The 18,497-nt window shown below is 34.9% G+C and overlaps 1 protein-coding gene across 1 annotated transcript; it reads left to right on the forward strand.

Moving 5' to 3' along the window:
• Positions 1–3,398: 3,398 nt before the first annotated feature.
• LOC135071704 (digestive cysteine proteinase 2-like) lies at positions 3,399–10,868 on the forward strand. The gene is made up of 14 exons (XM_063965484.1): positions 3,399–3,483; positions 5,046–5,160; positions 5,491–5,584; positions 5,884–6,013; positions 6,096–6,222; positions 6,490–6,605; positions 6,813–6,918; positions 7,366–7,443; positions 7,682–7,911; positions 8,253–8,376; positions 8,712–8,817; positions 9,216–9,305; positions 9,502–9,596; positions 10,129–10,868. Exons 1-14 carry the CDS (start codon positions 3,426–3,428, stop codon positions 10,307–10,309), a joined length of 1,650 nt encoding a protein of 549 aa, XP_063821554.1. The 5' UTR covers positions 3,399–3,425; the 3' UTR covers positions 10,310–10,868.
• The last annotated feature ends 7,629 nt before the right edge of the window (positions 10,869–18,497 follow it).

The following is an 18,497-nucleotide window of genomic DNA, read 5'->3' on the forward strand; positions in this document are numbered from 1 at the left end:
TTTCGATTTTTTTTCGAAAATTCCCTACCATACCATACAATTTTCTGTACCTACATAATTAAAATAATTTAAGATTTCATGGTTTTCCTTTCATTTGTTTTATCAAAGTTTGTTAGAGAGATTTCATCCTTATACCTAACCCTAACGATCGATGTAATAAAAATACAGGGTGTAATTTTTAACAGATTTTAGTTGGTTCGATTCCCGGGTGTGGCAAGCAATTTTTTGGAAATCTTTGAATGCAGTTCTATTACTTTTCAAAAATAAAGGAATGTTGTCTTTGAGAAAAGTTTTCTATCTACAATATTAAGAGTACTTTCCCTCCAGGTGGCATTACAAAATTCCACCCTGTATAGTACGATTATTAAGTACCCAAATATCATATTAACCCGTGAAACCCTACTCTAAACGGGTTATTATTATAATTATTATTGGTTTCCATTGTATTTCGATTCCCTGTTAAGTACTTGAAGTAGGCCTCATATTCCTTTATGATAAGTATGTACATAATTGTCAGTGTCATCTAAAAATATCGGGAATAGGATGAAATGGACGAAAATATTTCAACTGCACCACGATTTTGAATAAACTGATTTTCATCAATAAAATAATGTCTGCCAGGTACGTAGGTGCTTCCGTTTCTCATAATACACTGCACACCTCTGCTATAGAGGCAAAAAAATCACAGACATGTTCAAATAAAACGGTCATTGCTTTACTAATTTACATAAAATGGCGACTACCTATAATATCCTGTATTGATATTCAATACATCAATTAAATCGCAAAATTAATCAGTCGTAAACAAAAAGTACAAGTGAGTAATATAATTAAGGAAGTCATATTTTATGTTGAACTTGATTTAATCATAATCAAACCAGTTCATGGCAAATTGATGGTAATGTGAAAGTGTTTGTCGTCGGGTTTAATTAACTAGATAATATAAACAACTCTAGTAAAGTATTCCCTGTTGGAAACAGGAAACTTTAAAGTCAATTATAAAAACAACTCTCACTTATTCTATTTATTAAGACAATAATAATTATAAAGCTCACTGCCTAGGAAATGTACGCAATTCGAAAATTAGGTCCTAAGTATATCTAAAAAAAACATTAAGTAATGGGTTAGCAGCAGCATGGTTTGTACGAGGATAATATTTTAACTTGTTTCTTGTAAGTATTTTAATACCATTGGAAAGTTAATTTTAATTTATATCGTAGTAAGTGTATCAAGGTATAGTATTTATAAAATTTTGATTGTTGAGACACAATCATTTTTAAAATTCCATGTAGGTAACACATTCATCTACAGTATTTTAAAACTAAAAGTTCATTTTTATTACGTTATCAAAAGAAGATACCTAGTGACCAAGCTGTAAAACGATAAGGCTGAGGCTTAAATTGGGGGCGCCATATTGACCATTAAGCTTTCCAGATAGCTGTTGTGAAAATATCTTGACCTGCGAACCTGCGATCGAATTTTCTTGACTGTCATGCCACCATGGCGTTTTGTTATACTAATTCGTAAGCAATTTCTGTGTGAATAGACGATAGAATATTGTTGAAAATATCACTACATTACAAGAGCAACACATTGTATCATTTTGCCGATCCTATATGAAAGAATATACCAATTTATATTGTAACTACCATACACAAACACAAGGTTTGGTCGGCACTTACTCTCCCGCTGTTTTAATTAGACCCCCGTCGCCATAAATCATCCATAATCGAACTTATAACTGCAGCTCTACAAACAAACTATTCCTTCCGGTACACCCTGCTTGCGGTCGATGAAGCTGTTTTGTCAGTTGTACAGTCATTGACAGCAGGACAGTCTAAATAACTTAAGATTTTTTATTTTTTTTATTTATTTCGTTCGTTTCAGCCAAACGCGCCTTTGTCCATTTCTGGACAAAGTCCTCCCCCAAGAATTTCCACAACGATCGGTCCTGCGACCTTTACCAGATCGTAGGTCCATCTAGCTTTTTCTTTTAGGGAATGAATTATTAAATTATTTTAAAATAGTAATTTTTTTAAACTTACAGCTAAATTCTTACAACCCTAAGAGCCACGAGCTAACAGATCTACGTAATAGAGAGTAATCATAAGAATTCGTGTACATTTAACTAAGAACGAAATTTCATATTTAAAAGCTTATATGTTAATAATTTATTGTTAACGAGCACGTTTATTTCACAAAAGGACAAAAGTCCTTAAAATTGTTTGAAAATAAAACTTACTAGCTGCAGGCGTAGTTTTGAATTAAATCTATAAAATAATTTTACATTTATCGATTTACAAGACCAATTTCGATTTTTAATAACTCTGAAAGTAAATGTAGAGCATATTTTAATTTTACTACGCCGTGTCCCCAGGCGATGGCTTAGTTTTTTGTGCCGGTCTACTGGCGAGGTTTTAATATCCTGTACAGAATATTTATTATGGTAATTATACAATTTCTTTAATAGTGCTATTAATTACGTTACGCATGAGATATTTTAGCCGGTCTTAAAATTAAAAATAGGATAAGTTAAGTTGAAGGTAAGAGTTTTATTTGGTGGTGGTGAAAATAAATAGACTAGAGTAAAGATGATTAAATTCATACTCGTATTTTATAACAAAATGTCGATAATGTAAAAAAATCAAAACTATGAGAAAAAACTACATATAGGTCCTCATTTTGTTTTCATAAAAAGTTATTTAAACAAATGAACCCACACGATCTACTTTAATATCGCTACCACATTAACTAATAGTGTCGTAATATTTATCTTATCAAAGTAAATGGCCAACTATATTTAAGCGAGATCATTAATAACCAGCCGACCAACACGTAAGGGATAAACGATATAAACGTGTGGACATTCTTTTTTTATGAAATTTATTAACCTTACTATATTAAAAAATATTTATTAATTGTAATTGTAAAAGTTGCTTTCGGTCACACATACTTGTATTATGTTTAGCCAACTACTTATAATTATTGCTACGAAAAAATTGTGTCGGCGTCTATAAAATTATATAATGTAGAGAAAAAACTTTACCAGTCTTTTGGATACAGTCTCTTACGAGAGGTAGGTATTGATTTATCAATTATTTATTAACTGAAATACATTTTGAAATATAATGTTCCTAATTAAAAATTAGGCTAGAAACAACAATACAATATTGTCTAAAGGACTCTACACAGCAAGCCCGCGACAGCATTTTTTCATTCAGCATTAGTTTAATAATACATTTATTATTAAACACTCTACATAAAATATTGTTTTAATTTCTAAATGCATATCCCATTAAAATGTACCAACACCCGTTCAATTCATTAACAAAAACTGTGATAACTGATTGTGTATATAAACCGCTGAAAATTCATTTTCCTGTAAGTAGTATATCATATACCACATTGCACACTCACAGTGCAAAATGTGGTTACCACATATTTTGTTTTTATCTGTCCTGCTGGCGGTCCACGGAAAATGTGGTAAGTTTTTAAAATTATTTTTACAATGCAGATTGCGCTAATTGTTTAAAAAATAAATCATCACATACACTAAAAATATTAGCTGTGACATGCGTTTATGCACACGTGGTGTCATATTTTAATGTCAAATTTTTCTCTTAAAAAATACACCGTGTTACTTTGCATTCTTGCCATATTCACAGGGATAAGAGTAGGGAACAATACCTATTATTTAAGATAAACAAGAGACTCCCATAAAGAAAGTACACTAAGATTTTAGTAAATTTGGTTTTTCAGTACAAATTGGAATAAACCAATTTTGTCTCGCACGTTCTACAGGTGCAAGTGGAATAAACCTAGTGGGCGTGGCCTAGTTCTTAATAATCTGATGTTTTATGGCTCTGGGTACCAGCCTTTTTATAGAGTTATAATAATTATTTTAAAATACTCTTCAGTTGATTTCAGATTTTCCTTTCTACTTTACGGGCTTAGGGCCGTCAAAAATACGCACCTAATTATTAGGGTTTTAATTAATTTATAACATTGTACCCTATTTTTACAAATTAATAAATTAAGTATGAAATGAAATCACCTTATTCACAATTAATCATTTATTTATAAGTTCCTACTTACAAAGTTTACGTACTGCGAAGCAAGTGTTCAAAGTGTCCTCCGTTCTGATGAAGGCACAGTCTAGCACGGCGAAGCGTAGGTTTTTCGCTTTAGTTTTCGCAACACATAAACGTTTTGACTCACAGTTTCACTAAAACAATTCTTTTATGTAACGCGTTTACACTGTTTATCTCTTCTGCGCATACCAGTCGTTTCAAGTCACTCCAAAAATCCATTGGTGTCAGGTCCGAGGATCGTGGTGGCCAAGCTACCGGTCCCCTCGTCCAATCCACTGTTCACCAAACGTATTATTCGCGCACTTGACGTCCTTTTTGTGGGGGAGCACCATCCTGCTGGTAGTAGAGCATTTGGTGTAACGCTAAGGGTACGTTATCAAGCATTTCGTCTAAGACGTCTTGCAGACACTCCAAGCACCATTTTGATTAAATTATTCGTTGTTTGAATACACTTCAGTCATTTTGTATTATTTAAAACGTGATATTTTGTGATTGATGGATTTCTCAGTTTTTTACAAGTGTCAAAAATACATTTTAAAGACAATAGATTGCAATAGATATTTAAAAATACAATAAAAAGTAAAAAAGTCTCCATCGCCATCGCCAACAAGTGATGTGCATGCGTTACGATAATTAGTGGTGTGCTTAACAGATTGTCGATAAAATAAAACACTCAAGATTAAAAAAAAAATTTTTCGGGCATTTTTTTTTACGGATTTGTGTTCAGTATCAGTAATATAGTAACCTCTGTAAATATGGCAAGAATGCAAAGTAACACCCTGTATAGACTTAATCGTAGGTATTTTCCAAAAATGAAATAGAAAATACTTCATTGACACTTTACAATCATGGTACAAGACAAAAAACAGTAGGATACTGTGCCAACAGCTCAGGGTTAATTATTGTGCCTTCAGCTCGTAATTTTATTTTTAAGTTATTGTATTTTTATTTTAGTGGTAAAAGAAGACGACAATGCTGATATTCCTGAACTCGAATGGCCAGCAAACTACACTTTTGAAGCTACTCGAGTTTACCTTCTGGCTGGATTTTCAGAACAATATCAGATGTGGTAATGTTTATTATTATACAGGGTGTAATGTTTAAACTTGATCAAACAAAAAGAGTTTACTCTACTTTTCGTATAGAACCAATATCAACCTACAGTGAGATGCAGTCTAGGATGGTAGGTATATATCTGTACTCTCGCCTTGAATAGACCCGGAATATACAGGGTGTTAGGTAAATGGGGTTATAAGCTGACACTAGCCCATGTGCATATAAATGGTATGGTAAAGTCAGAAAATTGATATCATCATTTTAACTATTTTAATTTTCATACAAATCTGATTTTATTTTGTGTATTTATTTATACCTTATAGCAAAACTCTTCTATTTTTAGGAGAACACCCAAGTGCTCAAGGATAGATTACAATGACGGAGCTTTTAAATCCATAATAACGACGAAGAATAGCAAATATGGTGTGAAATACGAGGTAATACAGTCAAAACCGTTTTTTACTAAAGGCATTAGTCAAGACTAGACTGCAAAATTGGAAAAATTGGGTTTGCCTGATTTGAAATTTAGGCATCGGTCAAAATTCATAACAGAGTAAACTGTGCCAATAAAAATACTATCTACCTTAGGTAGTAGGTACTGAAGTATTTCTCTTTCGCTTCTTTTTCGTTCGTTTCTTTCGTTTTGTAGTGTGTTTTGACCAATGTTCTTACTCAAAAACAGTTTGAACTGCAAAAAACATTCTTACATATACATTATCTTTGATTTTATCCACAGATTTTTCCGAAAACTGATAAAGATGCAAACACTGAGATTGTATGCCACAAAATCAAAGGAACCGTCTACGTTAGACAAACGCTTGAAGATATTTTACCGAACATACGATACAGAGATTTCAAAAAAGTTGGTAAGAAAAAAATAATATAACTACTGGTAAAACTTTTATGGTTTTGAGATTACTTCATGGATTTTAAACTCTGTGTTTTCAGGCAATGAACTCATGTATGACCAAGATACTACAAAATTCTGGTACCAAGATGATGATACAAATGTTGAGTATCAGTACATTATTTGGGCATTCTATAAAACTGATATCAAGGCATGGGTGCCAGTAAGGTAAATAGTTAATAAAACCACTTAACTAAATATAGTAAGCCAGATTTTGTTAAATGATACTAACTCGATTTAATTTTCAAATCTTTTATTTAAAAACCCGATTTAAGTATGACAAAATAAATATATAATATTTTAAACTATTATGTTGCATTTTTACTATAAAATTAATACCCTCCTCGGGAGGGTAAATATTTTATTTACCGTTAAAATAGATATTGTTGCAATAAATCCCGTGAAGTGATAATTTTAAAATAAATATATTTTTAGGTATGAAGAAAAAGAATACAACACGTGGCTTGGGACGCTGGATAAGCACGAAATATGGGAATTTAGAAATTTCAATACTGATGAAATTGAATACGATGTCTTTGACGCCGAAGAAGGTAAATAATGTTAGACGAAAAAAGGTTACAACATTTTTTTGCCTAAGGTGGGAAAATCGAACACACGACCTTTCGCTTCCCAGCGACTGCTCTCTTTGAGACTTTGAGAAGCGACTCTTAACGCTAGAAAATTTGATTAACTATAATAATATATTAGGTATAACATTCTATTCGTATAACTTAGTTGCTAACTTGTGTTGGTTTTAGATTGCGAAGAGGAGGGAATTTATTCAATGGACGACGAAGCTGTCACAGAAGGTCTCCTCTTTTTAGATCCCGAGAATAATGATCATGTTGAACACGCTTTTCGAGCGTAAGTATTTTAAAAAGAAAATGTTTTATTGTGTATAAAGCCGGCAATACACGGACCGCTTGAAGCAGTCAAGCTGCGACTGCACAGTGAACTGCATTACTGCAGAGTTCTATGGACACACTGATACTGATTCGGGCGGTCGACAGCACGGTGAATTTTCATCGTGCGGTCAAGCAGTCGCCAGCCATACACTGACTGCTCGAGCTGTCGACAGCTCTCGCGCAGTTACCTCCGCCCACTTTCTTCATTCCACGGCGCGCGCGCTTGTGATTTGTTGAGCAGTTAATACCAACTGCTCGAGCAGTTATCACCGGCAGCTTCAAGCTATTGACTCTTGACTGCAAGAGCGGTCCGTGTATGTTGATCACTGACTAACTGCTCGAACTGCCCGTGTATTGCCGGCCTAAGACTCAGACACTCAGTAAAATAAACACTTATATTTTGCAGGTTCAAGAAGAAGCACAACAAAAATTACTTTGAAGGCGAACACGAAATGAGAAAAACTATCTTCAGGAAGAATATGAGGTAATTTATTAAAACAATCTCGCCGAAAATATTAACGTGTACCTTCATAACACATGCAGGGAGTTGTCACCACTGTGAGTATACTACGGTGGATATAGCACAGCGGTGTTGTGAAATTATGGATGTCTATTTATTTATTAATAACCATAAAAGTAGAATAAATAACTTGTGTCAGCATCCCATTGAAATTGATGTTAAAAGGAGAAGTAGACATAAAATATTAACTTCCTATTCACAGACTTGTATCTCATACCAATCGCAAGAACCTCGGCTACAAACTGGCCATCAACCAGTTCGCAGACCGCACTGAAGCCGAGATGGTCAGGCACAAGGGCCTGCAGGCCAGGCCAAAGGGCAAAGTTGGAACAGTTCCGTTCCCTTACACAGAGGCCGAGTTGGAAGAACTGGCCCAGAACTTACCTAAGGAATACGACACGAGAATGTACGGCCTTGTCACGCCAGTCAAGAGTGAGTATACATTTTTTCCGTAGTCCTGACAAGGAACCCTTATTTAATTATAGGATAAGTTCAGAAGCATTATTTCATTAGAAGATATTTTCAATACAGTGATCCTAATCGAACTGAAAATATTTTTGAGGATACGTTTTAGCAATGGTCACGTAGATGAAAGTAACTGGATATCATAGTATTAGCTGGATGAAAAAAAACGGAAAATGTGCTATTGACCCTCCTAGGGTAAGGCTACATCATACAGCGGACGTCAATTTCGTGTAATGATGATGAACGTGTTGCAACGAGACTACTCGTAGCCTGATGATGAATGGGTGCTAAACTAATATTATTTACAGATCAAGAATCCTGTGGATCTTGCTGGACCTTCGGCACCACTGCCTCCATGGAAGGCGCTGTTGCCCGCAGCACCGGCAAGCTGGTGACCCTCAGTAACCAGGCTCTCGTGGACTGTGCCTGGGCGTGAGTACAAACCCCTACCTAATAAGCAGTAGTCAGAGCTTAGATATTTAAAAAAAATAGAAGGTGAAGAAAGCAAAAAATATCTCAGCAGTCCTCTAAAAGTATTTTTTCGTGAAGCATAAAAGTAAAGGCCTGCAACTTACGTAACTCCTCCGAGGCTGCGGGTGTCTATAGGCGGCGGTAATCACTTACCATCTGCTCGTTTGCCTCCTGTCCCATAAAAAACAACCCTTTAAATAAATCCATCACATTTATTTGGAAGAGAAGAGATGCTATTTTGCAAAAATGAATAAGTCTCTAGTGCCGTTGACTGTACTTTAACGTTTCGTTTTTAGCTTTGGTGCGGCTGGTTGTGATGGTGGCACGGACAATGCTGCGTACGAGTGGATGATGAGTTTCGGCTTGCCCACTGAAGCGGAGTACGGCCAGTACACTAACACGGTATTTATTTTACAACGAACATAAATGAAATATAGACTAAGAGCTGGTGAACGCCAGACGTACCTACACACGGCCACAGTGTTAACTATCCATTTCCGTTTTTGCTCTCGCTCTCATCAAATGGTGATTCTTTGCAATAGAACGAGACGACATGACTGGCAATGGGCAGTTAACACTGTTGCCAATCTACGTTATTTTATAAAAGCTAAAAGTTTGTCAGTGCATGCTCCCAACATAGCTAAGAATATCGATGCATCATGAAGTTATCGTGGCTTTGGTAGCTACTCGTATCTTAAAACGATGGCAAGTAACGTAAGTCTGGGCTCTGGCCATCACTAGCTCTAAGCCTATCTTGAGTGTTGTATGTTTTAAATCATGTTTGCTTACTTTATTTCCAGGATGGTTTTTGTCACATCGAAAACATGACTACAACTTTCCCAATTCGTGGCTTCACTGACGTAAGCCCGTACAGCATCAATGCTTTGAAAGTAAGTAAGAAAATGCATAGTTATCGAACTTTAAACAAAGATTTGTAAAAAAATAAAAAACCAATCAAAATTAATATATGAAAATTAGATGCTTGGTCCGTTGAAGTTTATTTGACCTGTAAAATCACCCGGTAATGGAAGTTGACGAAAAAGTATTAATTTAGAGGAAAATTTAAACTAGACAGTATGATTTCAGGTGGCCGTAATTAACCACGGACCTTTATCAGTGTCAGTCAATGCTAATGACGCCTTCTCCTTATATTCATCTGGTATCTTCTACGATGCATCGTGGTAAGTCAAATCGTTTTAATCATAATCATCATCATCATCATTTCAGCCATAGGACATCCACTGCTGAACATAGACCTCCCCCAATGCTTTCCATGTTGATCGATTGATAGTGGCCTGCGTCCAGCGCGTTTTAATACAAAACTCAAATACCCTATACGTCAGGTACTTATGGGTACGGGACTATTCCCACCTCTCATTCCCACCGCTGCAACTCTTGTGTAGCTAGGATCTATAGCTCACTGCAGTCAGTATCTATGTACTCAAGTAAGTACTTGAGTTGAAAGTCTTGAGTTCTTTTGCTCTTGTCCTGTGTTAGTAGTTCCCAGTTAGAAAATGTCAAGACTCATGTTCTCCAAAACGCGTTGTCTTGTTAAGAATATTTTTTGCTTCAATAGGCACCGTATGTGTATCATCTCATTAAAACCTGAAACCAGGATTATCATGCTTCATCCTTAAAATACAAGAACAGTTTCATTTGTGTGTGTTCTTGAGGCACAGCAGTCTAATTAGTAATGGCGATGATTCTTTACAGCAGTCCTTCGGTCCTCAACCACGAGGTGACCCTCGTCGGCTACGGTGAAGAGAACGGCCAGACCTTCTGGATTCTGAAGAACTCCTGGGGCAGGAAGTGGGGAGTCGATGGCTACATGCAGATCTCTGCTCTGGACAACACCTGTGGGGTCACAGCAGAACCCACTTATGTAGTCATATAAAATGTGAGCAAACTAAATAATAATTATAAAGGACGTGATAATTGGCTGTTAAAAAAAGGAATCTCATGAATCTTGAGCAGATAGGGAAAAGAAGCACACGGATTTTGCGACCAAAAATTGGAATCGTTTAACACATGATTCGTTTTTCTATAGTTGTGTTGGTCCATAGAAGTATGTGAATATATTTGTAATAGAAACAATATAAAAACATTCTGCGCGTTTTTTTCAGCGCTTAAGATCCGTGCCAGGAACTCTACTCTTAACTGTAAACTTTAATAGTATAGAATACATATTATTATCTAATGTTTGAGATAGTTAATTACAGTAACTCTGCATGTCAAAACTTTTGATATGGTGAAGACTAAAGATTAATTGTCGTAATTATACCACTTGAGATTGATCGCCTTTCAGAGCAGTGTGACCGGCATTTATCATGTCTTACGTAATTATTGTTAGTTCTAAAACGTTTATAAAGAAAAAGACTTCATGCTTAAATTGTATATTTAGTTTTAAGAATACTGTTTGCACGTGGAAATAAATATAAGCAGAATTTTCACAAGCCTTTCACTTACTACATATTTTGGTCTGATTGAAAAGGACTGAACATTGAAAAGTGTTCCTTGAGCTTTAAATTGTTTATTAATTTTATGGCTGATGGATCGAATGGAGTGGATGAAGTCCATAAAAGAAAATCGTGCTGAAAAAAAATTGTCTGCAATGAGTCAATAAAGAGTTTTGCTCGTTTTCTAAGTACAGAATAACAGCATCCTAACCTAGTATGTAGTTCAAACTATCGTAATAGATTACAGTAGTAGTAGGTCTTACTGATTACATTTTCATCAGATGGTTCCAGAAATATTATTTTAACAGCTAAGTGCATTTCTTTATGCAACGCACGCTAAAGCGCTCGCCGCAAGGATTTGAAGCTCGACAAGCGCGCGTTTGAAAATGAAACTGGAAGTGGAAGCATTTTGTGCATTCCCTGAACTAGTTTTAAGCCTTACAGTTGTGAACTGCTAACAATTCATTAGCTAGAGAACACTTACGAAAACCTGGAGCTGGTGTTTATTTTCGTAGTAAAATCCAAGCTGCGCTCACCGCAAGAATTTCGTTACCAAAATACACTTTAGTTTTAGTTGCAAAATAACACGTATTACGGCTGTATAAGATGCCATACTATTTAGCTTGAAGTGCCGTCGTTTGTAGAACAAAAGGAATATTGTAACTTCTGCACTGCAGCAGACTAAGTTTAAGCGGTTCCGTTTATTACAAATTATTTGTGCTCTGCCAACTATTAACACGAGAAAAACATTTCTTTATAAAAGTGCTTATTCTTCTTCTTTCCGCGGATTCTGTCACAATTAACTGATATAATTACCTACAGCTTAAGTTTTAAGACACCCAGCAGAGGACTTTTTGTCGGCCGATAGTTTGGTCGTGCTGTTAATTATTATGAACATGTATGGAAGTGCACACATTGTAAACCTATTTTGCATCATCTAATTCTTCATACTAATTGGAAGTCGACCAAACTATCGGCCGAATAAAAGTCTGTATTCTGCGTTGACTGTAAAAGAATTAAGAGAAAACCTAGTGAGACAGATTCTCTCAAAGATTGCAAAGAAATACTCGAACACATTTTATGCTCCGTAAATGAGAAACAAAACATCGCATGCTTGTGGCAATAAAACGGCGTGGAACGCTGTAAGGAGCGTGTAATAAGATAGGGGGTAGCACCTAGTACAAACGACAGCACGTCAAGCTAAAGCACTAGGATCTTATGTAGCTTGCAATAAGAGCTATTTTGGAACAAAAATAGGCTGGTCTGTACCTATCTAGAGACTGGTCCGATCTGGTTTCGTGTTGACGACCTGCGCACGCGACGGCGCACGTCTATACGTAGGTCTAGTTTAGTAAATTATACTACTTAAAGGAGCTAGGTCTAGTTTGGTACCTATGTGTTATAGTCAGCTTTCACGGTCTTTAAGGTGAAAGATATTACGTACGTAGGTACTTTAACACTTGTGATAGATTATTCATTTATCTGTAGGAACTGTACATCTACCTGCCTTTATCGTGCAATAATTTGGCTTAAGTTATAAATTATTGTGTTATTTTTTAAGTTTCTTAGCAAATACTACAAAATTTATGCTGCTGCAGCTGTGACAATCAGACAACGGATGTGACAATCAAGAAAAGCTCTCAAAATATAAATTATTTAATGTGACGCTCACACGCTGACAATCATCATTAATGAAATAAATATCAAGACTTTGAGAAAGAAAAAGCATGAAATCAAAAATGGAGACACTGAAATATACGCTACATTCGTATTAGTAAATATTTATGAAATTCCAAATACACCACTTTTGTACAAGATATCCCTATCTCCAGTCCCATAACTCCACCGTGTTTACTCCGCTTAGTGCCAAAATGTAGATTTTATAGTTCATTTTGAACCCAATGTTTGAACCCAGTTTGTTACCTGCATACACGTCGCCTCCTTTGTGTTCTCTCTCTTATCTCTTAATAACTTAAACCATAGCGACCCTTTATACAAAGGAGTATTATAGATGGAATTATTCCGATGTGCGATATTAGGTACAAACTGAACGTACAGTTGGGACTGAAATTGCAGTTTATTTTGAACTGTATTTTTATTGACTTAAGAGTGCTAAGAATGTAACGTCTGACTGTAAAGAGAGATAATGAATTGGCAAAGTTAGTGGCACAAAAGAGAATAAACAAATTGCGCTCGGTGTACAACGTTGTAATATTGGACTTTTTACTACGAATATTTATTGAAATAACTTGCAAATTGTCTGCATAATATGTACCTTCTGCAGCACGAGATGCAATTTTACAATTTATCCAGTATCTAGAATACTTGGGTGGAGAAAACATTAATTTATAGAAGCAGAATCGAGGCTAATAAATGAAACGTTTATCTTATCTTTATGCTTATTTTCTCTACAAGTTAGTATCGAAAACAAGTAACAAGGCATAAACAATACCTACTTATACGGATTATCTAGAAGAATCTCTAAGGCTCTAAGCTAATGACGGGAATACGTTAATGCAAATAAATATTTAAAAATAAGGAAACGACTCTACATAGTTATCTGGCCATGATAAATGAAAATGAAATGTTTTATTCAACGACACAAAACACATCAAGAAAATTATAACAAAACTAAAACTAGATAAAGGTAGGCGATAGGCGTCTCTGCGGCCATAGCGCAAAAAGTACTTCATTATTTTTTAAAGAAGGAGAAAATTACGTAGTTGTTGCCCTTTGAACTCATAATCCCGACCAGACCGTGAAAAATGTAGGGCAAACCCTTCTTTTGTATTTGGTAAATTAGAGTAGAGAGGATCACTATACATACAGTGGAGATTAAATGACCTCGTTTCCATTAAGATTTAAACTGGAAAAGTATAACTTCAATTTAGTAGTTTTTTTTTTCGCACAAGTAGACCTATCTAAGTAGACCCCACCGTGGGCCACGGCATATGCTGAGTGGAGTCCCATTGCGATGGGCATCGCTGTTGCAACAGGGTGACACTGCTCAGTTCATTTTTTATTTCCTTGTAATATTTATGTGCTATTTCTGTCTTTTTTCGTATACTTTCTTTGTTCTCTAAGTGATGTTAAATATTTCTTTCTTTCTTTCTCTCTCTCTATCTCTCTCTCTCTATCTCTCTCTCTCTCTCTCTCTTTATTTATTTATTTCTTTCTTTCTTTCTTTCTAATTTTTATTAAAACATAAAACATAGGTGCGGCCTTTATTCATCGAGACCGCAGAACTAACGACGTGAATTAACACTGCCAACTGACAATGACTCCCACAACGGCGATTAGGTATTGCAAATCGAGCCGTATAAATTGGCCATTTTACACTTACCCGAGAACATTCATGTGTAACCCACACTGCCCGGGTTCCCATGTCGGTAGCTGGCATTTTTCCACTGCATTAATTAGCAAGCTGGTAAAAACTCGTCAGTTTTACCATACCTACCAGGTAATAGTTAATCGGGAGCCATTTATGTGAAGTTACAATGTTCTTAATGAGCAGAATGATGTTATACGACTCATAAAATTATGCAAATGTAGAAATTAATCGCTTGCCCTGACAAGTTGCTTGAATGTGAAAAAACTGAAAAATCCTAAAAAAGTAACGTTTTATACACTCCAAAAGCAGTTAATGTATTTTTTGATTCAAATAAAATAGTCAATGGAAAATTTTATACCAAAGGATTATAAACTCAAAACAAAATTCAACAGAGCAGATTAGAGAATCGCAAATGAAATTTTTGATGCGATCAAAAAAGAAAATCCTATTTTACTCGAAACACGTGCTTTATTTTAAGTTTTAGTTTGTATTGAATATCAATTTTAATTATTTTATGATTAAAACAAAACAACAAGCCAATTACTATCGGTACATGGAACGAACAAACGAAAACTAATTACTTCGGCCGAAAGTTTGTTTTTGCTAACGACTATATGAAATTCGATATGAACGAGTTCGCGAAAACAACTATGTACCTATCGATTTTTTAAGTACCTAAACTATCGGGAAAGAGCAAAGTTCATGTTGAATATAATTTCATGTAGGAATAATATTTTGACTGAACTAACTGGAGATAAGTACTTTTAATCATCTTAAGATGAGTTGCACCATCTTATTTTGACTTTAACAATCGTCAAAAATCTGTCAAACTCCATACAAAAAAAAAACACCGGTCATCGTTAAAGTTACGGCCAAAGTAAGTTGGTGCAACTAAGCGTTAGAGTATTTTATTAGGTGACATATTAATTAAATTTAAATCTAATTAAATGATATTATGGACTTGATAAAACACGACGAAACCCTTTAATTTTCTTTCAAAAATATTTGGTCAAGGATTAAATTAAATTAACCCACAGATCCCTAACAACATTAATTAACAATAATCCGTGGAATTTTCATATCCAAGCAGTCGCTTTAGCTACTTATTCGTGAATCCACGATTTAATTAAACCCAATCTGATTACGTTAAATGTGACATGATGAGCGCAACTGTCTGTTTAGCTAATCTGAGGTAAGTTGATTAATGTCAATATGAAGGCACGGGTGTGCCCCCATCAAGATGAACCAAGCAAAGCTGTTTTCGCGATTAATTTCGTTACTACAACAAAAGTTATGAACCGTGAATACTACTTTACACATAAATGTGACGTAAACGAAATATTTCAACTCAAGTCTCTTTGTTGCGTAAAGAAAATTAGAGATTTTAATAAGTTATACGAATTCCAAGTAGAGTGGATAGAGCAAGTCGGACGACTCAGAATGAAACGGTTAAATCGAAAATAATTGTATCATGTAATTATTCTAATTATTATAAAGCCATTGTGTGAAATAATTAAAATAATTTCATTATCATCATCATCATCATTTCAGCCATAGGACGTCACTGCGAACATAGGCCTCCCCTAATGACTTCCACATCCACGGTTGGTAGCGGCCTGCATCCAGCGCCTTCCTGTGTCAAATAATTTAAAGTTCGCTAAATTTTAGAAGTAGGTATTATTTAAACAACATGCTTCACTAATCAAAGAGTCCTTTAAGTAAGGTACTTCTATCGTTTATATAGTTTCGTAAAATACCTCGTTGTCCCATTTTTCCGCTGACATAATAATTTAAAAGCTATTGACTTCACGGCGTTCCCAAAAAGCAACCCTCGGAATCAACATTATGATTGAGCAATAACAATAGAGGCGCGTGCCACGTCCTTTGTAGGTCCGGGATACGGTTCCCACAGGAAGCGTGGGGACGGCGGGATCGCAAACGTCTGTTGTTACTTGGAAGTTAAAAATAATTACAGTGTGTTATCTAGTTTCAATTTAAATTTCTAACTTGTTAGTACCGCAGGTACCTATATTATTAACAAGTTAGAGAATCGCTAAAATGTCTGTAAACTTTAGGTCCTTTCTACTACTGTACTACTCTATTCTTAGGCTGAGTTGCACCATCTTACTTTAACTTTGACAAACGTCAAAAATCTGTCAAACTCCATACAAAAAGCACCGGTTATTGTTGTTACGGTTAAAATAAGGTGGCGCAACTCAGCCTAAGTTAAAACCTTTTTTTTAATATGGACATGTTTTGGTACATACCTACGTTTTTTTGTATCCACAACGAAGAAGCTCTTGGCCTGTAAGTATTTTGATTAAAATCAGTTTTTATAAACTCATTTTGTTACTACTGTATTTAAATACCTACATACAAATAATGAAATCGTCAGCTAAAATTGAACTTGTAGTCGTTTTGGAGTGATAAATAAATACTAATCACTTAAGAGCTAATTAATCCCTAAGAATAGATCAAATATCGTTGGTGGTATACCCCCGTTGAATACCAAAGTGACCACTAACACGTCTGTTTCAAGGCAACCTTGTCATGGAATTTACAGCTTTATGCTGGACTACACAAAGACACCACAAGGAGAATACATACATAATGTAAAATGTAAAGTTATTCTAAACAGCCCCGATGGTGTGTGCCACACCGTATTCTAATTTAATGTGCATTCAACTCCAAAGATAGAATTTCAAGAACCTATGTTTACATAATTACTTACCAACAGCTTATTATCTTAAAGTTTCAATTATAATTAGGATTGTTTATTTCAAAATAATAAAAATTAGCTTTCCAATTTGAAGTCACTGAGATAGTTTTTAAGCCACTTGTTAGTATTTTATTCCTTTAAAACTTTTGGACATTATAATGTTTTTCGATTCTTTTTATTAGATACTTGTCACAGAGAGCAAATTATATTATCTCTACTAGCTTATCTCTCCCTTTTCAACCGACTTCAAAAAAGGAGGAGGTTCTCAATTCGACCCGTATGTTCTTTTTTTTTTTTTCTATGTTTGTTACGCGATAACTCCGGCAATTATGAACCGATTTGAACAAATCTTTTTTCAGCGTATAGGTAATACCTCAAGGGTGGTCCCATTTAAATATAATAATAAAAAAAACAACCCCCAAGGGTGGAAAATTGGGGATGAACTTTTTTATACGCAATATCTCCGCCGATTATAAACCAATTTGAACGATTATTTTTTTGTTGAATAGGTATTATCAAAAGGGTGGTTTCATGCGAATTTGAAGAAAATATTTCACCCCCAAGGGTGGAAAATTGGGGATGAACTTTTTTATACGCAATATCTCCGTCGATTATGAACCAATTTGAACGATTATTTTTTTGTTGAATAGGTATTATCAAAAGGGTGGTTTCATGCTAATTTGAAGAAAAACTGGTCATGGTAGGTACAACTCCTTAATGCTTAGGAGTTGTAGGATAATTCTTTAAATATTATAAGTACAAATAGACCAACAATTGTATTCTTTCATGTTTTTAAGGTGGGCTGACGGTTTAAGGTCTTTTTAGGTTTCCTATATGGTAACCTGTATTTTGTAGGGAATATTATTTTACACTAGACATTAAGAATATGGTCTCAATGTACTGCCTACCTTCAGTGGTAACATCAAGGTAATAATTAGTTAACTAAAAAGCAAGAAATAAGTAAAATTTTATTAAAAAAAATAAAACCGACTCCAAAAAACCTACACTAAAAAGTAGAAAAATAATTACTAATTACCTACTTATTTATTAAGACGAATTATTAATATTTATGTAGGTATACTATGATTGATACTTTTGGAGTCGGTGCAGGCAAACTTTACATGTTTCATAATCTTGGCACCGACTCCAGAAGTATCAATCATGGTATACCTACATAAATATTAATAATTCGTCCTAATAAATAAGTAGGTAATTAGTAATATTATTTTTCTACTTTTTAGTGTAGGTTTTTTGGAGTCGGTTTTATTTTTTTTTATAAAATTTTCTCTCGTATACTTATTTTAGGACTTCAAAACGACGTAAAATTGGAGTGTTTATAATAATAATAATTGCGTTTACCAGATAAAATCTTAGTTTTCCCACATCTCGCAATAAATGAGCGTAGGCCGCGGGCCCAAATGAACAAAGCGGGCATTGTCCGCCGCACCCTTCCGTCCTCGCGTACAGTCGAGTATAAAATGTTATAATGCTATTGTCCTCACTTTGTTGATTGAAAATTAATACTTAGGGATAAGGCTATCCACATAGTTCAAGTATTGGCACTACTACAAATTCT

Source organism: Ostrinia nubilalis, chromosome 5, assembly GCF_963855985.1.
Source record: "Ostrinia nubilalis chromosome 5, ilOstNubi1.1, whole genome shotgun sequence".
Lineage (NCBI taxonomy): Eukaryota > Metazoa > Arthropoda > Insecta > Lepidoptera > Crambidae > Ostrinia > Ostrinia nubilalis.